At 31.7% G+C, this 22,412-nt stretch overlaps 1 protein-coding gene across 1 annotated transcript in view; it reads right to left on the bottom strand.

The window, feature by feature from the left end:
* The window catches only part of CPSF1 (cleavage and polyadenylation specificity factor subunit 1), a 40,323-nt gene extending 18,101 nt beyond the window's left edge, over positions 1-22,222 (bottom strand). Inside the window, exons 1-14 of the mRNA XM_014431498.3 lie at positions 21,966-22,222; positions 21,694-21,872; positions 21,406-21,620; positions 16,898-17,217; positions 15,174-15,424; positions 9,129-9,310; positions 8,040-8,208; positions 7,852-7,958; positions 6,398-6,571; positions 4,932-5,063; positions 2,320-2,427; positions 816-1,019; positions 304-428; positions 114-230 (exon numbers count right to left, since the gene is read on the bottom strand). Coding sequence (XP_014286984.1) covers positions 114-230; positions 304-428; positions 816-1,019; positions 2,320-2,427; positions 4,932-5,063; positions 6,398-6,571; positions 7,852-7,958; positions 8,040-8,208; positions 9,129-9,310; positions 15,174-15,424; positions 16,898-17,217; positions 21,406-21,620; positions 21,694-21,862 — 2,273 coding nt within the window. The 5' untranslated portion in view covers positions 21,863-21,872; positions 21,966-22,222. The remainder of the gene's footprint in view (positions 1-113; positions 231-303; positions 429-815; positions 1,020-2,319; positions 2,428-4,931; positions 5,064-6,397; positions 6,572-7,851; positions 7,959-8,039; positions 8,209-9,128; positions 9,311-15,173; positions 15,425-16,897; positions 17,218-21,405; positions 21,621-21,693; positions 21,873-21,965) is intronic.
* Between the last annotated feature and the right edge of the window lie 190 nt (positions 22,223-22,412).

Below are 22,412 nucleotides of genomic sequence, written 5' to 3'. Positions count from 1 at the left end.
TAGCTGGTTAAAGGAATATTATTATACTTTCTATATTAAAATCTTTAATATGCCATTTAAAATCCACAGTTGTAGATTATAAAGATAAATATGTTACTGAAAAAAAAACATACCATTGAGGTTTATGAGAGTAATTAACAATCGGTGTTGGAATTGGATCAGTTTCTTTTTTTATATTTAAAACACTAGATTCACCATACAATAATTCTTCTTCATCATCAATTGTTTCACTAAAAGAAAAAAAAACATAAAAAAAAGATCTAATTTTCTTTTAATCTTAAAACTAAATGAAATTTTACTTACGCTTTTACATTGTCCACAATAAAATTATTCGGTAGAGTATAAACCTCTGACTCTAATTCATCAGTAGTCATAGTAAATATACCACTTAAATCTCTATATACACATAAATTTGTTATCTGAGGCCTCTAAAAAATCATAATATTAAACACATAAAAAATTATTGAACTAATATTTTGAATTTATTGTTAAAAAAAAAACCGTGCCCGTGTAGGCGACATATTTCCGTGACAACGTATACTCTATGCTAATATTACATAAATATAAATTAAAATCAATCCAATGTTATATATTTGAAATAATAAACCAGTTCACATATTGAATTCAGATATTTATTTTTGCTTGGTTATACATTAATTAATTTTTATACATATGATATAATATCCATATGTTAAACGAAGTCAATTTCCGTTACGGGACACTTTTTCTAACATGGCATCCCGCAAAATGATTTATAAGACGTTGTCACGTCAATAATAATAATCAATTTACTAAAAGAATTTTTGTTTACTAACTAAATTAATTTTTGGTTTTGATATAATTAATTTTCCAGTTCCTCTTGTCTCTTTGAAAGTAAGTACTATGATCTGTCCATCACCACTCATACAAACAACATATGGGTCAGAGGATGAGGCAGATACTAAAGGAGAACCAAGATCTATAGGAAGATGTTGGACCTGATCACTTCCTTGCAGAAGCCTAACACCCATAGTGGATACCTGCGAAACAAATACATTAAAAAAATTAAAGTAAACTTTTCTACAATATTACATCCTGGAAAAAAATAATAATAATTACAACGTAACTAACAAGGTATTGTACTGAGTATTCAATGAATTAGCAAAGATACCAAAAGTAAATCCAAAATAGAACATTATTTGGAGTTGCAATGATTCAAAGTCCTGCATTGATTCAATGTTTGCATGCAATGATTCAAAGTCCTGCAGGGACTGCTCTACAATAATGATTTTTGTCCACAGGGCAGTCTGGTTCGGAGCTTCTTAGGAAATTAGCTCACATATGTCTCTCAACACAGTCATTTATGTTTTTGATTCTCATTAAAAATAGAAATAAACAACATCAGAAAAGATTGTGAATACAAAAACTATTCAGTACTAAAAAGGAGCCCTGCCATGATCTAGATACGTGGAAATTGGAAGATGGCATTGGATTTGTCAATTTTTTACATATAGTTTTGATTTTGCCATGAGCCTGTCTTTTTAAAGAGTGATTATTCTCAAGTTACAATATTGAAACACCAAAATTTTGTGCAAATTTTTAATACCTGTATTGGTTCATTTTAAGATCTTCAAGTAGTTTTAAAGTAACTTCAGTCATCTACATATTTGACAATATAAAATGCAACAAAAACCACTTCAGAGAACAATAATACTCCATTAACTAGTTGCAAGACTGAAAAAAACTTCTACAGCACAAGTTCAGACTTTCAATGTTTCACAATATTGTTTAAGAAGACCCCATTTTGACGAAGCCTTTAATCATGTAGACCCGAATTATACTCCAGAGATATGAGGAGATGAACCGGGTCAGAACCACAGTTTTGATTCTAAATAAATTCATCTCCGCCTTTACTTTAATAAAATTACAGAAGTTACATTTGATTAAAATGATAGTCTTAGAAGGAATCATATATGAGTCCTACATGGAATAATATCCTATAATTCCACCAAATGCTATTTCTTGCAGCCTAGACTGCTGAATGTGAGCTTTTTTCAAACTTTTAATTTAAAAATAGCATGGAAACCATGTCTCTTCATGATCTTTGTTGAAGGTATCCTAAAAAATATTAATGAATAGGGGAGAAAATGAACATAAACTAAAAACAGAATATTAAAAGAGTTGATCATAAATGTCAGTAAATAATTGGAGACTACTAATTCTACACTTTTTTAACATGATACAAAACAGATATTTTGAGGGAAACAACCTGATTACCTTCAAGTTAACCAATTAACTTCAAGAACAAAAAATAAATAAATAATCAATAAACTGTCTTACTTGAACAATAAATCTGTTATTTCCCAGATTTCCAGCGAAAATTGTAGGACCATGTGTATTAAATCCTGAATGATCAAGCTCATTAATTTCTCTACCAGTTTGTAAAATCTAAAAACAAAAATTTTTATTTGCATCAATAGGTTTTTAGAACAAAAACATTTAAGTTCTAATAATTTAAAATTAATATTTTGGTAACAATAATTTTCAGCATATTCTAATTGTTAATGATAATAAATTATGCCTTATATATTTTATCAAGTTTATCATAGAACTTCTTTCCACAATATTTTTTAGTTAATGTGGCAGCAGAGGGGGTTCAAAATGAACTTTCTAAAAGTGCCAATCAGTATTGAATAAAAATTTATCAATAAATATTATTATATTTAAAGGATAAATGTTTGAATAAAATAAAACTCCAAATAATATCAAATAAAATGGATATATTTCCTCAATATTAAAAAAAAGAAAGGTTGACTATCATGCTGGCAGCCGACTCACTAGCACATATACTGACTTGCTGGAGACTTAGTCTAGGTTTCATGTATTAAACTGTAATACCTCTATACTTAATTCCAACTAATATAACAATTGAGCAACTACAACAAATAAACAATATCTTATGTACATACATACTGTAATATCCTTTTTTTGAGTAAATGGTTATTTTTTATGTATGAAGGGTTTTGTATCGTTTCAATATTGTTCATTTGCTTTATTAAACCAAAAAGCAAACTAACCAATTTTCATCAGTAAAATATGCAGTTACAAAAGATATCGTTTAAAGCTAAGATGGCGGCGTGTGTCCTTTCAAAATTCCGTTGAATTGTGGCCATGTTGAGCAGATTCAAATATTTTAAAAACTTTCCATCATAATTGTAGTTACAGTAAATTTAAGAAAAAATAGAAGTTAAGACTAAGTTTTAAAGAAAATTATTCATAAAGGAAATCATATGAAAAAACTCAAAACCATAATGCTACAATTGATGTTGAGAACGAACTCCTACAGAAGGGGAAGAAAGAGAGCTTGGTTTTTGAATTCATTTGTTGCTTACTTAGGCGCGGGTGGGGAATGATGTTTCTTGGACGAGGAGGTCCTCATCATCTCTTATCTAGGGTAGACATCTTGAAAAAGAGGACATCAAAGAGTCACCCAAGAAAAATAAAGGACTCCTTGTTTGGATCGCCAAATAACACACTTCGGTGGATGAGAAGTGAGAAAGAACTGTTAAGAGGACGAATGCTTTGTTTCATTAGTGTTTGTTTACTGAAAGATTGCCGACAGTCAGTGTTAGTTTGTTGAGAAAATCATCAAAAGAAGATTCTGTGAAATTGGTTAGTTTTGTTCAACCTAAAATTAAATACATTTGTAAAAGAGATATTAATTTAATTAAGTGTTATTGGTAAAAAAAAGTGTCTGTTCTGATTGCCTAGAAACCCGCCCTGAGATTAAGAGTCTAAAATGTTATAGAATTTAAATAAAATTCTACTATCAATTTAATATTAAAGCTTTTCATTTTAACCCAAGCTATCTTTTAGATATGAGAATAAGTAAGTAACTATATAAAATTCCATTCAATTTAAATTTTAAATAAATTCTTAAATATTACAATATATGTAAATATATACGTACGTGTACATATATACAACCACACATATGTACACATTATTATTTTTCTTTTAATATTGTGGCTACAACAATTGATATAACATTATCTTATGTAATTATGAAAATTACAAGTCAATTAATAATATTAATTTTAATATTTCTCTAAATTAAACCATATATAAGATTTTATCCAAGAAAGAAAGAAAAGGTAAATGAAGTAATATATCATTCAACTATTAGAACAACTAATTGCCAGTTAATGTTGAGCTGAGGTGTTAATAAGAATTCATTTGTTTTGGGATTACTTTCTTTTGGTTTCTACTAAAATTGGTAATTGAAATTCTGGGAAAACCCAATTTTTTTGAGAATTTATCTAAATATTACTGACTTTTTCAAAAAATTACCGATATTCACTACTTTTTACAATATACAAGGTTTATACAACAGTCGGTCGATAGAATTCCCTCGCTCTCCATACCTTAAATACAGAAGTAAAGAAAAATATAAGAAGTACAAAAAATAAATTGTTTAAAGCATTCTTTTATTAGATCATCACTAAATGCTAATTTCAATCAGTATTAAATTAATAAAATAAATTTAATATATATATATATATGTGAGACTGTCGTGGGATATAAGTGAAACTTGTTAGATTGAAGCACTTCTAGACAATTTTATTATTTCACGACTAGCAAATGGATATTGATTGAGAGGAATATCTCTTAATTATATCAAATGTCTCTTTTAATCTATAAAACAAAAATTTTATACAATTTTATTTGTTGAGAAAAGGAAGCCATTTTACTTTTTGTTTGATCTTGGCCACTTTGCTCAGCCTTCAAGAAGAAAGAATAAACGAGTTTTAATTTAAAAAAGAAGAAAAATACTGTTGTTTATTTATTTTTAAACTTTTATTAATATAATTATAATTTTTTATTCTTCGAAGGGAGAAGAGGAATAGATTTTATCGCTTTAGTGTTATATTATTATTATAATATTAATTTACCATAGTTGAATCCTTTTGAGTCAATATCATGAAGGAATGTGCAAGTTCAGGACTTTCTCCAAATACTTCATGTTTACTGCCAACAACTGTCCACATGTCAAGGCAGCCTGGTAACTCAAAAGTGGTTGCTACCTGAAATCAAATGCAATGATCATACATCTCAATTTTGAAATTTGGTAAATTACAATAAATACTTGCTTTATTAAATCAACACTAGTATTTTTTTTTTCTTTTAGGCCTATATATTCTTTCAGTTACCCATACAAGCTCTGCTGAGTATTTGAATTTCATGCAACATACAACATAACTAATTCGCTAGTCAAATAAAATAACCACATTAGGTTTAAGGAAAACTTGTCACATATTTATATATTACACTCCAAATATATTAAAACAGGAAAAAAAAAAGTATACCATAGTAGAGATTAATTCGAAAGTTCTTAAACTATTAACAAACAGCGGATTAAAAAGTTCTAATGGAAAAATCTGCATTACCAGACTAAAAACTAAAAATGTTTGATGGCTGTTATTCAAGCATCATTCCCAATTTTCTCTCAATGCGAAAAATTCGAGCAGCATTTCTGATAATAAAGTATTTCAAGACTGCTGAACACAGTGTAAGATCAATGATATTTATTTATTTACTTATTCCATTTTATAATTAATGGAATAATCAATTTGTAATTATCATCATCAAGTAATAAATAATTTAATTGCTAAACATTAACGCATAAATAATAATAATAATCACCTATCCTGCCTTCTGGTCATAAATTAAAACAGTACTTAATTCATATATTTCTTCAGGATGTTTGAGTGATACTGTCATCATTTTCAGATTCTATAATTAATTATTTCCTAAAATAAGGATTTCTACAATTGTATACAATAAAATACTTTCATTTCTAATATAAAAAGAAAAAACAGTCAAAGAAATGAGTATTTTAACATTATTTTGTTTACTTACCAATTTTTTTTTCAGTATTATTGGGCGAGTCACAATTTTTTAAAATTTATAATTAGGTTTGTAAACAAAATAATGTTAAAATATTTATTTATTTGACTATTTTTTCTATAAGAAATAAAATTGTTCGATTGTATAAAACTGATGAAATGCTTATTTTAAAAAATATCAAATTATAGAAGCTTAGATGGAACACAGAAACACAGTATAACTGAAACATTCTAGAGAAAAATATATGGATTAAGAACTATTTTCTTTTAATTTTTGTCCTTAAAGCAGGATAAAAGGTTTTAAAGTTCTATAAAATAGTTAAGTTCAGATCTTGAACCAAATTAATAATAATCACATTTTTACACATTGTTTTCATACATATTAAAAAGTTTGCATAGTAAAATTGTTTCCATGAATATTTATGAATGACAATAAAGTTGTCTATAAACGACTACAGACATGTATATATTCAAGCTTTTTACTGTATGAATGACAACTATATCAATATTACCTGAGGTCTTATCGAGCGTTGAAGAACACAAAGTGCACCATTTTTACCATATCCTGAACTGGTAACAAGTTCTACGTCTGGATTTGGACTACTATTAAACTCTTCAGAAAGGAACGCTGGTTCACCCATTGAAACATTCCCACATGGACCAATGTTAAGAAGACTATCACAAACCTGAAAAAAAAATTAAAGTAATATTTCATAAATGTCTTATTTTGTTTCGTGTGCAATAGACAACTAAAAAAATATTTAATTAGTAAAATCATTATGGCAAATATTATAAATTATATAGTATATATAAATAGTAAGTTATACAAAAAAGTTATAAATCAAATTTAGAAGCAGTATAAACCACCAGTTTGAAAATATGATACTAAAATCAAAATAATTTTAAAATTAATATCTGGTGCCAGGTAATAAAGTAATTTCTTAAGGGCAGTTTTTCAAGCTTAAACCAGATTCGCTACTTTCAACTTTTTATATCATCAAAAGTATTTATACTATAATCATCATTCTTTTTCCTCAGTTAAAAAAAGAGAAGTCTCAGAGATCATCAAACATCATTCAATGTTTATCTATTATTTCCTTTATTGAATTTCATTTCCTTATTATTCCTATTCACAGTAACCGACTCCCAGTATCCTCATTTATTTTACTCATTGGTTTTGACTGAAATATGTAGTGAACCAAAAGCTAAAATATTTGGTGAACCAAAGGCAAAAATCAAACATTGATGAATTGTTTCCTACACTTTATCAAAGGTATTCCTAATGGTGCCCAAGTTTCACAATATAACAATAGTCCAAATCGGTTTTCCTAAAGTACTTACATAAATAATTTAAAAAACACATAAGTAAAAAATAAGTTGAATGCAGTGTTATAATATCATTAAATTTTTTATTTAAAGCTAATAAAAGGAAAATAACCAAAACAATAACCATCATTAAAGTAAAACAAAATGATACAATATAAACAAATTACTATTTTAAAAAAATTTTGTTTATATTTCCAGTTAATTATTAGATATTTTTCAAATAATTACATATATTTTTTGAAGATTCATCGATTTGCAGGATGCCACCATATAAAGAAATATTGATGATTGACAGAAAAATACAAAATGATATGGATATAAATAAATACTTTTTTTACTTCCAATTAATTATAAGATATTTTTTAAAAAAATCATGCGATATTTCAATATAAAGAATTTCTATCTGTAGCAAACAAAACTGTTTTCATGGTGATTTGATTGACTACCCCTCTCTTTGCAAGATCTCTAACATATATAATCTTCTCTCTCCCTCCTCTCCCCCCCCACTTTCCTGTGAGTTAATTACTGTTCTTTTGCCCTTCCACTATCACTCCAAATATCATGCAAAATCTTCTTCCCCTTGGTTTCTTGTATAGAAGTAAGTAAATATATAAAACTGAATTGAAATAATTTATTATACCTCAAAAGTATAAGATGAAAGCTGAACAGATGTTTGCACCTCATTACCATATACTTCTAATTCATCTTCATCTCTAATTTCTGTAACGTCTGAAGCCATGCAGTCACCTATAAACATTAAATTGAGTTAATACCATGGTTGAAAAATAAACAAATATACAAACATTAATAAACCAATAATAAGCTCACCCAATGTGTCAAGCCTTTTCTTTTTTGGAGGAGGTTTGTCAGCAGATAAGTCTATAACTAATACTGGTTTAGTGTCAACACCATGCTGTTCTTTTTCTGACAATTTAAGTAAAAGTGAGTTTCCCAATCTTGAACCCAAAAATAAGAAATTATCTTCACAGAGGCACATCTGAATCAAAAATAAATCTTAATAAAGCAAACAACAAAGCTATTTATAACTTCAATAATAAATTTTGTATCTTATGTATATAATTAGGGTGCAGCATAGCTCAGTTAGGCGCAGTGTTGCTATCAACCGGATAACATGGCTGTGGTGTTTTTTAGTGGTATTATTTATTATGTTACTTTAGCTGTGAGTCAACTCTATGGGTCTGGGAGCCCTCTTGGGACACATTTAGCCTTTACAAAGTAAGTTAAAGTTTTTTCCTTAATTGGGCAGGTGAGCATGATTTTGATCAGATCACCTTCCTGCCTTGTTCTAGAGGTAACATCTTCCGTTGTTCAAGAGACAGTACTTCCTTAGAGAGTACCAAACCGATCATCCTTCATGGGTATAGGGGTACAGGATTTTTTTAATATAAAATGTAAGAAGTAATTTTTTATCTGATGATAGATAGTATGAATTGAATTTATATGAGTTTACTTTTATAAAAATTCCTGCAACAGCATTGAAGGGGTCTCTGGACAGAAACTGGAGCCTGTTTCTATAACTCATGTTATTCTTGAGAGGTGATGTGGTCTGACTTTCCGAGACATCATTCTCTAATAATGCTACTCATTTTTTAGATTCAAGAGGACAAAAGAAGGTATTTGCCTGACCACAGTTCCCATTTTAACAAGGTCAACTAATTTTCTGTTAAAAGAATATTAATATTTTTACCAAGAGATGTTTAATACCATTTATGAGTTCCCAACAAATAGCCATAAAAATGCACTTACTCCAGACAAGTTGAAAAAAAAAGTAAGAGAGGAATATGAGAAAACTTTGAATTTATACTTTCTGAAATATCTTAAAATTAATGCTATATAAAGAACTACATAATTAAAAAAATATATAATCAATTAAATGTTTATAAAAGATTTACATACACAGGTGGTGAGAACACTAGCAGCTGATCTTTGAAAATGAAAACTTCTCACACTTCTCATACTGTCAGCATGCAACGTGACCACATACAATTCTCCACCTTTTAATGACAATACCAATCGATCCTGAGAAAGAAAGCAAACTTGTGAACTTTCTAAGGTGATTTTCACACCCTCCTGTGTTTCTGAAATATATATGAAAGATTATTTGTACATAAAGTAATAAAAAACATACATTATTGGTGTGCTGAAGCCATTCACACATTTCATGACATATAAAATAAAAAATAATAGAAGGGACTAATTGACTGAAAATCTGTAGTTTAACAGATAGTTAAGTACTTTTAGGTTGTGAGAGTTACCTACCAGATGCCAAGGATGAAAACATTAAATCTAACTGGCAATAGGCATTTTTTTTTCTATTTTCTATAGTAAAAAATGTAAACTGAGGTGAATATAGTATGGACATAGTAAAATACGTACTTATTCCAACACATAGCTGAGAATTTTCAATAGTTCACATTCACAAGATAGAGCATAATTTCTTCTAACCCAACATCACCTAATAACTCGCAGAACTGTCTCTGAAGCCCAATATACTTATAAAAGTTCCTTAATACTTTCAAGGTACATTAATTACAGAAAACAATGAAGAATGTAGGATATAAATATATCAGGTTGTAAAATAAGTTTGTAGCATTTTTTACAGGTGATTTCAATAAAAACTTCAGATTCTTGTAAATATTTTGAGTCAATTATATATGACCCATTTTGATCTATTACATGTTGCCATCTTTCAGTTAATTTTTTAATTCTGTCTTCCAAGAACTTCTTTCAGAGAGGATTAAATTGTTTCCCATTAAGAGAGTTTTGAAATGCAGATGTTGCGGGATGTCTGCCCTATGAAGACTCAAACCCCACGACCGAGCTCGAAAGGATCATGTGACATGGGGAAACTCAGATCCTAGCTGCCCTGGACACCAATGCACACCATGAGCTGTGGGGCACCTCCAACACCAATAAGAGAGGTGAGAAAATCTTAGATTTTATTATTAATTTTGATCTTGACATTCTTAACAGGTGTAGGAATCCTACCTTCTACAATAGGGTTAGTTCAGAAATTATTGAATCACGCTGGCGACACACCATGTTAGTCAATACATAGTCGACTGGCATGTCTCTAATGAAGAATCATGTTCAGATCACATATACATCAGATATGATTTATCTGCTGAAACACGTGATGCTATGTATAGAAATCCCAGATGCACGGACTAGGAGTCCTACAACGCACATCTCACTGATTTTACCAGTTTTTGTCCAAAAGTAATAAACAATACTTGGCACCTGGAATGTCTTAATGACTCACTGACGGATACTATTGTGAATTCATACCACAGCAGCAATCTTGTCTGTAAACAATCATCCAACAGGAATGTTTCCTGGAGGAATAATGAGCTTAACAAGCAAAGAACCATCACTAGAAGGTTATTCAATGCTGCCAAAAGACAATCTTGGAGGAAGTTTTGTCTTGAGGTTGACGGCTACATGCCGTTTAAGTTTCCAAACAATCCAATACTGGAATGTTGGGTATTCTAAAAAAGGGTGATAATGCAACCTCCACTGAACGAGAAACCCTTTGTGTTCTAGTGAAATCCCACTTCCTTAATTGTGAGTAGTTGGAGAATGATTACATTTCTACCACTATCAACAATTACAATGCTAGTAGAGATAAATGGGAAAAAGCCAATAGTATTATTACTATTGATAAAATCGAATGGGCGATTAATTCTTTATAGCCACTCAAATCACCTAACACTGATGGAATCCTTCTTGCCTTGCTGCAGAAAGGCCTACCAGTGATCAGAGCACACATTCTTAAACTCCTCAGAGGTAGCTTAGCACTTGGATACAGCCCAACTAGATGGAGGACATGGGGGTGTGTTATATACCTAAACCGGGGAAGGGATCTTATTAAGATCCTAAAGAATTTCGACTAATATGTCTCACATCCTTTCTAATGAAGACATCGAAAAAGATTGTGGATAGGCATATAAGAGAACAGGAATTGTTAGCAAATGCTATACATTTCAGACAATTTGATTGAGACTCTGAAAGATCACTTGAACAAAAATAATCACAGTAGGCATCTTCGCAGACATTGAAGGTGCATTTGACAAGACTCCCTATAGCATTATTAATCATGTGCTAAGGGATAGAAGAATAGGTCCTATTGTATCCGATTGGATAACCCCCATGCTGGAACAAAGGATCCTCAAATTGGAGCTAGGGCACCCTGAGCTGACCCAAAGGGGGATGCCCTCAGGGTGGAGTGCTCTCTCCCTTACTGTGGTTGATTCTCTTTTAACAATCCTAAACACAGCAGGCTACTATACTCAGGGCTAGGCAGATGACATTGCTATCCAGATCGAAGGAAAGTATCCTCAGGTACTTTCAGACTTAGCACAGACTGCAGCAAACATTCTGGCGGGTTGGTATAAGGACAATAGTCTGAGCATCAGCCCACTCAAGGCTGGTATCTGTGTCTTCACTAAAAAGAGAAAGGTGACAATAAGATCACCCATACTGAATAATATCCAGATAAACCAAGTCAAAGAGGTGAAACACCTGAGGGTCATTCTGGATTACAAGCTACGATGGCACAAGCATGGGCTACAGAAAACTAGTAAAGCCCTCAAATTCAAATGCCTACGGGCCTGCAGACGCACAATAGGGAAGAACTGGGGGGCTCAAACCAAGAATGGTACGTATGGGCCTACGGCCAAAGTAAGGACATATAGGAATATACTTGGCAGACTACAAAGGCTCGCGTGCCTTATGATCACCGGAGCTATGATCACTACTTATATAGCTGCAATGGAAGTTATGCTTAGCCTGAATCCGCTGCACCTGGACATTGAAGCACAAGCTCTGAATATTATGTATAGGCTTGTTAAACAAGATCCTAGATCTAATACCTTGACTCTGGCAGGACATGGGACAATAATCGACAGATATTAAGGCACTAAACTAAGTGTCAAAATCGATAAAAACAAAGATACATAAACTGAACAATGAAATTAATTGCTACACGGACAGCTCCCTAACAGTCCAGGGCTCAGGAGCCATCTGGCTGGGCGGTAAGTCAATGGAAGGTATATCTATTCTCTTAGGGAGGTACACTTCAGTATTTTAATCAGAAATACCCGCAATAAATCATTGCGCTAGCACTATTATAGAGGAAGGTAGAAAATTACCATCTACACAGACAGCCAGGCTGCAATAGGGGCACTCCTTACCTCTGGAGTAACTTTGTCACTCGATCCAGAGTTGTTGAAGACTGCTATGCAGCACTCAACAGACTTTCACGCACAAATTGAGTCAGCATTGAATGGGTGCTGGGTCACTGCGGTAACACCGACAACGAACATGCTGACAGACTTGCTAGGAATGGCTCTGAAATCATTCCTTTCACACCAGAACCTGAGTGTGGCATTAGCCTAAGGTTCGCACTGTTCAGGGGCGGATTGTGTGGTGAATCCCAAGCAGTGCGAGCTGATCAATCCCTTAAGCTTATTAAGATTCTTGGAATCTACTAAACTTAAGCTCTAATGAGCTCACCACAGTGCTGTAATGCTGATTGCAGCATTGGCATGTTTGAAATTGACGCACAATAGGCCTTATTGGCCGCAGTGCTTTTGTGCCAGATTAACTAAAATAAAAAAAAAAAAAAGAAAAGGGCCCGAAATAAGTGAAAATCTATCTGTTGGGGCATGGTCTGGTGAATAGGGTGGTTGGAGGATCACATCCCAGCCAAACTCCAATATGTTAGGACTGGCATTATCGCAATGGAAAACTATGCCTCTGCGATTAGCCAATGCTGGATGCTTTTTCTCAACCGCTGCCTTTAATTGTTCCAACTGGACACAGTATACTGCAGAATTAATGATTTGGTTGGGCAGGAGGAGTTCAAAATAAAGAACATCTTTCCAATCCCACCAAATGCACAGCATAACCTTTATAGATGTAATCCTGCTTTCGAAGTTGTTAACGGCGAGTCACTTCGTTTTCCACAGAACTTTTTTCTCAAAATATTATTGCACAGGACCCATTTTTCATCCCCAGTTATCAACCTTTTTAAAAATGGATCATTAACATTGCGTTTCAGGAGGAATCGCGAATGGATATGAGATCCAATAAATTCTTTTCCGTCAAATTGTGGAACCCATATTTCACCTTCGAGAAACATGTCCCACAGCCCCCAAATGTTTTGAGACACTTGCAAGATATATGTTAATTGTTTCTGTGATATACCGTGTCGTAGAGTGAGGGTTGTCTATAGCCAATGCTTGAATTTAGTCATCAACAGTTGAAGGACGATCCGAGCGCTTTGTGTCTTCCAAGTCAAAATTTCTGGTTCTGAATTGCCCAGTTACAGATGGTACTTTCTCCTAAGGCACCATCGCCATACACACTGCAAATTTTATTAACCGTCTGTGCAGTAGATTATCCTTTTCGGAAATAAAAAATCATTAAATGACAAGATAAATTTTTTATCTTTAATTTTGAGCAAGCAAAATACCACTTAATGATAAGGAATCTCGGTTGAAACTGATGCATAAAAGCACACTAACTAATCTTTTTTAAGAATATGTAAACATTATTGACCAAGTAAACATGATTTTATAAATCCAGAGACAATTAAATTGAAATATTGAAAAATGTTACAAACTTATTTTACAACCCAATAGGTCAATAAATATGTGGAATTGAATAAAACTGGTTTACAACTAACAAATGTTTAAAGATATCAAAACATTGATAAGGACTCATATGCACAACAAAAAATGCTCTATGAATATTTTAAGAATGAACTCTATGAGAAAAGTTATTTTTAACGCAATGATGGCCATCTTGAATTTGTGACATCATAAAAATAAAAAAACTTCAATTTGAAGGTAAATACCCAGTACTACAGCATTATGTAGCATATAATAAATTCTATATGTTTTAATGTCACCAAATTAAAAATTTTAGAACAGCCATTTCATATCTCTTGTTTATATTAACTTCTTCTTGAAGATTTGTAATTACTAATTCATAATTTATCCCATATTCTGGCTGGTGATCAGATCTCAAATAAATTATTCAATTTTGCCACCTATATTGTACCAAGACATGTTCGATTTCGGATTTGTGAATCCGGAGATGTTCACATGTATTTGTCAATATCCTTAAGTTTTGACGTAGAATTTTTGATTACAAAGTGTTTTGAGATGGTAAAGTTGAGAAGTCACAACCCATTATCATAATTATATTCATGAAAACTTTCTTCTTTCTTTAACTGATTATTAAATATTACATATATGTATATATAGTTAACCGTAAAGATTTAAATATAAGAAGATGGTCAGGGTTGTGGTCAAAAAAAGAACAAATAGTTTTAAACTATTCGTTATTTTTTTGACCGCAATCCTGACCATCTTCCTATATAAATATTATACTTCTCTTCCCATCTAATATTATATATGTATCTAATATTATATATGTTCATGCTATTTTATGGTAATTTAATTTGAATTCACACTTAATTCAAATTCTCATCTTTTATGTTCTTCTACCTAAATCTCAAATTTCCAACTTGCACTATGAATTTAACAAATGCCATAAAATATTTACTCCTACTTAACCATCATAATAAGGAAAAGAAGCACATGTCACATATTTTTTAATTCAAGTCTTCATTCTTGAACTCATCTCTCTATCTGAATAAATCTACTAATATTACAAATCGGTGCTCACTATTTTTTTAAACAGTTCAGCATTGAATCTTTCAGTATTATGTTACCAATTATTTTTTGGTAAACATAAAACTAAAAAAAAAAACAATAAATCAAGTAAAATGAATTATTGTTAAAAAATATATCAAACCATGTCAGTACAAAACAGTTTGATTTTTTCTATTTAGTAGTATAGAACAAAACAAAACATAGAAAATATATATAATAGAAAGATTCAAATAATTATTTTTTTAAAAATTCAACTCACTCAGTGGAAATCCAGTACTAATGTCAGTTAAAGCATTCAGGCTAACCCCATAAGGCGGTACACTTTGATTAAGATAAATCAAAGAATTATGTGATACAACTAATGTACCAGCAAGAGGTTTCGACACTGGCACCAACATTTTACAATCCATCGGTAAGTTATTAACTGACCAAATTACGGGATGTACTTTTTGGTCCATATTCAATGAAATAGCAACCATACAGCAAGTATCTCTTCGAACTGCAATCCTCCTAAAATTTAATTAAGCAAAATTAAGTCAGTTAAATAAACTTGAAATCAGAATTAGAGATGGAGGCAATGTTAATTTCAAGTTAAACTTTTAACTACTACTGCAAACTTGAATATTAATATAAAAAAATCAGCTAAATTTTTGAGATAATGAATTTTGATTTTAGTATATGGAGGCTTATCTCCCATTACCATAATTTTATCATAAATTAAATAATTTATTTTTATATAAATATTACAAGACAATGTATAGTTTAAATGCAAAATTTATGTTGGGAAATAATTTTATGGTCATAAGAAGCAGCCTAGATGAGAGTGTCAAGCAATTAATTCTTAATGCTCTTGTTGGCAACCAATGAACATAAAAAACAAAAAAATTCTCATAATTTTTCTCTACAAAATAGTCTCATTAATATCGATTTTGTAGAGTTATCCCTACAAAACTCCCTTGAGAGATATGGAAAGTATATATAAATGTATCAATTAAACATTTGTTAGTGATAAAATAAGTCCAGGATAAGATGCTGGATTACATAACCACATATGGGTACTATTACCTGGTGCATTCTCCAAGTTTCAAGACTTTATTTTTCCTGAGCAAGGGAGGACAAGCAGACCGTTTCTACCGAGGAGGTGAAGTAGGAGGGGGTGACCTTCAGTTTACAGTATGTTGGCTCTAAGCTGTGTCTTGAAACTTAGTAAACACACCTTCTACATGTTGCATTAGGTTTTCAGATAATGTGAATTTTGAAAAAAATTATGATAGTTACATTTACAAGTTAATTTCAATTAGAGGAAAAAGTTCTCACCAAATCTACGTCTAGAACCTACAAAACAATATTTAAAAATTATCTCTTAACATAAGAGGAAGATGGTTGGGGGTGCGGTCAATGAAGAACACAAATAAGTGAAAACTTATTAATTAGAGTCAACATTTTGGCCAGAATTTCTAGCCTTCATCAGGGCTGCTTGAAAGATGAGGAAAATCCAAGACTTGGGATTTTTCTCCTTTTCCACCTCTTTTACTTATTTGAGTTCTTCACTAATTCTCCTCATATATTTTATCCATGGTCAACTATCTTCTCATCATTACATGAACATAAATAAATCTTAAGGAGTTAGCTTAGCAACAAGGTCTGGAAGTTATCTTATTTGGCATTAAAAATTAGAAACATCCACTAGAATTAATACGTCAGGCGATAATATAAAAAATTTCAATAAATACTAACACATACAATCATCATGACAAAAATGGTTATTAGTGAAATTAAAATTTCTATTAAACAAAGGGAAAAACAATACAAAATAAAAAAAAATATTATTGGGCTTTTGTAGACAAGTTAGAATATAATAAATAAGGTAGAAGTTTATTTGTTGGATATAAATATTCAGAGATAATAATTGATCTTTTTTAATTATTTTATGTAAATAAAAAAAAAAATCATCAAATAGTAAAAAAAATGTTCCTTTCATACCCTGGGAAAGTTTGCATAGGTTCAAATAGGATTAGCAATGTTGGCTCATTATATCCATGCAGAAATTGTACATCTAAAACATTTTCCATTTTTTCTTCAATTTCTTTCAGTTCTATGAGATAAGAAGTAAGAATAGGTGGTCTAGAGGGTTGCGAGGTAGGCGTTGGATCAGGCGCCAGCTGTCCTGTAGGATCTTCAATAGTATTTTCACGGCGAAATGGTAATACGACCAGTTTTCTTCCATATATAAGCATTACAGCACATCTTCCCTCAGGATCAACCCTAATTACAGGAATGCTATTATGCTGCGTCCATCCACCCTAAAATATATAATGAGAATATATGTAAAACTTAAAATACATTAATAAAAAGGAAATTTCTAAAAAGAAATGTCAGTACAATCAGTATAAATGAATTAAGAGTGGACATCTAGTTCATTAACAAATCACGAATTCAGGATAAGGGAAAATGTGGTTTCATCATGGAAAATGAGCTTAAAAATATAATCTTCACAAATGAATCAAATGAAATGAACTTATTGAAGTTATGATCAAATAACATTTGCTTTTGATTTTATAATCATAACAACTTAATAAAAGTAACTTACATAAGGTAAGGATCAACTCTGGAATAGTTTTGAACCTTGAACAAACAAATATTTTAGAAATACCACAAAGGTTTCTGTTAAAACCCATAAACTTGGACTGTAGGTTAAAAGCAAACTGGTTAGAGATTGGGTATCTGGGATATTTATAAATACAAAATACTGCAGGCCAATGGTCTTGGAAAATAAAAAGCAAAATATTAAATGATCTTTACTACTACTACAGAGGCTGTACAGACTGAGCTTGTTTAGTTTTCACCTAACCATTCTTATAATTTTGGTGACAAGAAATAAATTCATTTTAGTGAGTCAAGAGTAAATATTTTCATGACAACTGTTGTATAGTTTACTCTATGGCAGTAGTTACCTTATAAATAATACAAATGGCTATAACAGTAACAACTCCGGAAAAATCAAAAGAATCTGGATTTCAGAATTTATAATTCGATCTTTGAAATCTGGAATAATGTAAGTATACATGAAAATTGGTGTTTAGAATTGATAATTCTAATTTTCAAAAAAGAAGACAAAATCATTTGCCAAAATCACCGAGGAGTTAACTCTTTTAAACAGCGAATCTCTTGAATGCAAGGTTTGATATTTATTCTGAGCAGGTCCTTATAGATTATCGACGTAGATTTAGACCAAATAGAGGCACCTCAAACCAGATTTTTTGTTTTAAGGCAAGTTCTCGAAAAGTGCTATGAGCTGAAACTGATCTCCAATGTGCTCTTTATTGACTTTATGCAAGCCTTTCATCGGGTTAACAGAATCCAGCTATTTAATGTTTAGAAACTTTATAGAGTACTTCTAAAACGAATCAATTTGATAAAAATGATGTTCTCATTTTGGTAAAAACTGAAAAAATAGTAAGAGAAGTATTAACTAAGCTGGACCAGGAAATTAAAATAGTTTACCTCGAGATAAAGAGTGGAAAATGAAATACATGCTTATGTTAACTTTGGAAGAAAGAAGAAGGCCAAGCAATCTGAAATATAATAATCACATCTATGAAGCTGTTAATTGCTTCACATACTTTGGCACTGAAATGAACTCAGAAAATAAGATCCGTGATGAGATCAAGAACGAATGAGTGGAAGGTAAAGCATACTATGGCTGAACTTGATAAAGTTGACTTTACTCTCTAAGCTCAAAAAATTACTTACATATAAATCACTCATTAGGCCCATAGTTTGTTATAGTACTGAATCATGGATACACCAGTAAACAGGCTCTTTGGTTCTTTGAATGGAAGATAAGATGCATTTTTGGTCCAATCTGTGAACAAGGCACCTGGGGCATGGGAACAAAAAAGAACCAGACACTGGCAGACAAGATACCTATAAGGAAGCTCTTACAGAGTATTACAAATCTGTCCGCAAAAACAAAAGACAAGCTTGGAGGAAGTTCTGTCTTCAGGTTGACAATATTCCAGCTACTTGCCACTTAAATAAAATTCTTTTGAAGCAATTCAATACCAGACTGTCGGGTATGCTAAAAAAGGGTGATGCAATGACCTCAAGTGAAATAGACATTTTGAGATTATTAGCGAGATCCCACTTCCCAAATTGTGAGTTGCTGGAGAAAATATTCTTTTCACAATAAACAACTACAGTGTTAGCAAAGATAAGCGGTCAACTCACTGTTACCATTCAAATCACCTAGCACTGATGGTTCTTTCCTACGTCTATCTGGTTGTTGTAGAAAAGTCTACAAATGATCAGAGTTTACCGACTCGAATCAATATATCTTACATCCTTTCTGTAAGATGAAAGCATTGGACCAGGAAGTATAGGCTAATGCTATATACTCCAAATGATTTGTCTAGCAAGCAGGAAAATCCTGTTAGGTAGCTTTACTTAAATTGATCTCTAAGACTGAAAAATCAATAGACCAAAGAGAGATCATAATTGGCATCTTCGCTGTAACGAAGGTGCATTTAACAAAACTTACACTGTCATCAATGACCTAAGGCAGTGATTCCCTGAGTGAGTGCCACAGCTCCCTGGGGCCGCTTATGATGCCGTCATAAGGGTGCCACGAAATATTCAATTAAACAATTCGGCAATTTTCTTGGAATTTCCAGTTCTCGAATTTTTAAGCTAAGAATCGTGTATACTGACAAAATTCCAAGAATTTAGCAACTTTCGAGCCTTTCATTGTTATCTTTTCATTCCACATCTTTTGAAACCTTAAATACACAAACACGGCTTCCCCACCCATGCTTAGTCACTAAATAGTATGAGAACAGTAAGTTTCTGTTTTTAATTTTTCGCTGTTGGTATCACAAATGGGTAATCACTTTTAAAAAGGAAAGTTTTCCAAGTTTTCAAGAAAGACAAAAATTGAGAAAAAAATCTGATATATTAGGGGTGCAAGGAGAACGATCTGAACATCAATCCGCCTAAGGATAATGTCTGTGTCTTTACCAAAAAGAAAAAAGTGTTAATTAGATAACATATATTAAACGGGGTCCAGATAAACCAAGGTAAAGAGGTGAAACACCCGGGAGTTATTCTGGATCACAAATTACAATGACACAAGCATGTACTAGAGAAAGTTGGCAAAGCTCTCAAGTGCCTATGGACCTGTAAATGAGCAGTAGACAAGATGTGAGGGCTTAAACCTAAACTGGTATACTGGCTGTACATTACAGCCATTAAACCTATGGGCGCACAAATCCGCAAATATAAAGACAGATATAGTGTAAAGATAGATAAAACAAAAACATATAAACCAAACGATGGCATTAATTCAATTGCTCAGGAGCTGGTGTCTGACGTGGCAATAAGCCAAAGGAAGGTATATCTATCTCCCTAGGGAGGTACATATTAGTATTTCAATCAGAAATACTTGGGATAAGCCATTCCACAAGTACTCTTATAGAGAATGGGCTCTCTGGTAGAAGAATTACAATCTACACAGATAGCCAGGCAGTCGGGGCACTCAATAACCCCGTTACAAACTCTAGAGTTGTTGAAGACTGCTATACAGTACTCAACAAACTCTCATGTGTTAATAAAGTGTCAGTATAGAGTAGATGCTGGGTTACTACGTCATTCCCAGTAAATAACATGCTGACTGACTAGTAAGGAATGTCTCTGAAACCATTCCTATTACCCTGGAACCCATGTGTGACATTAGCCTAAGCTATGCAGAAAGCAATATAAAGATGGATTATAGTTTAGTAAAAGACAGCTCCAATCTAAGCTGGTTTTAGATGAACCCTAAAGGGGCTGAAGCGATTTACTGCTTTGGCTGGATAGGAAATCTCTAAGAAAAATTACAGGGATCTACAGAGGTCACCGAGAAACTTTCTCTACAAAAGAAAAGGAGGTCCAAGGAGAACTAGGTCAAGGGACCTGGAAGAGGACCTCAGGAAGATTGGGGTTACAAGCTTGAGAAGAAGCACTCAGCAAAGAATAGGGTCGAATTTTTCTGGAGGCTTAAGTCCATCTTGGAATGTAAATCCACATAAGAAGTTATTTTGGAAATAATTATTTTGAATTTTTGAGAAATAATGAATTTCAAAAATAAGAAAATAGTGAAACAGGAGTTTTCAGATAATTATTTCAGAAATATAATGCTTTTTTCAACAAATGATTATGAAATGAATAACTATTTCAAGAAATAAATGCATTATTTAAACAGTGCCAAATTCTAGTACAGGTAATAGATATAGGTAAAGCATTCTGCAATCTGATGTCATACCAGTCTCAGTTGCTAAATATGGTGGCAATAAATAAATATTAAAAATTATATATTGAAAAGAACAGTTCTAAATAAGTAAAAAGTTTACTTCCAGAATACGACAACAAGGTGCACTAAAAAAAATTGTAACATGATAATCACGAATTCTCATAATAATGGTCCAAAATAACTATTCAAAATTAAAACAATTTACCTGAATTTCTTCTTCTTCAAAATAATGTAGAGATACTGTATGAAGTGAATTGCTGTCCAAATCATATTCTACTATACTAAGTTTAGCATCTTTAAAACTAATGAGAAGAGAATCACGTTGAGAACCAATGAAGCTAACAGACGCTAAGGACATAATGTTGCCAAATAAAGTATAAGAAGCAACACATTCTAACCGCATCTTAGGTGGATTTTTATCTGAAAATATGCATGAAAATATATGTCTAGCACAAATTAACAGTGTCATGATAGTTAAACCATAATAGTGTACCTGTATACATATGCCTTTTATTCATGTCAATTTCGGGCATAAAGCGATACACCCGAATAATATTAGCCCCAGCCACAACCAGGGACTTTTCCAAGCGATTAAAGAAGTAACAAGTGACGGCATGTTCTACTCCAGTGGCTGGATGAGTTAATTTAAATAATGAAAACATCTTAAGATAACTGCAAAAAGAATGAGAAGAAACACAAACATTAATTGTATAGGAATTTTTAAAAATTTATTAGATTAATCAATAAATTTATGGAATACTTTACCTTAAAATTTTCAGCTCAGTCTTCGTTAAAGTAGTTAATACATTAAAATTGTTATTAAATTATAGAACTGTAAAAATTTAAAACTGCCCCCCAAATAGATACTAATATGTATTATACTTCAATACATCATGACACATCTATAAACTAAGATTTCTAGATGTTAATACAACACTGAAACTAAAAAAACAATAAACTCATTCACATGTCAATTCTACTCTTTCTAAATGACCGGTATTTACAAAACACAACATCCAAAGAGGTCAAAGTAAAATAATTTCAACAACTAATAGGAGATTCTTGAGAAACTTCAATTTCAAAGATTTTAAGTCAAGGGTTCTCCAACCACTCCAAGGTCTAGCAACCAAGTATCAATTCATTACCATATATATATACTTGTTCACTCATTAAAAATTTTTGACCGGTTTTTTTTTTTAATTTTTTATAAAT

The sequence above is a fragment of the Halyomorpha halys genome, unplaced genomic scaffold, assembly GCF_000696795.3.
Source record: "Halyomorpha halys isolate HHAL.00 unplaced genomic scaffold, Hhal_1.1 Scaffold977.1, whole genome shotgun sequence".
Lineage (NCBI taxonomy): Eukaryota > Metazoa > Arthropoda > Insecta > Hemiptera > Pentatomidae > Halyomorpha > Halyomorpha halys.
Note: the sequence above shows the minus strand (reverse complement) of the source record. Positions and strands in the feature narration are given on the sequence as shown.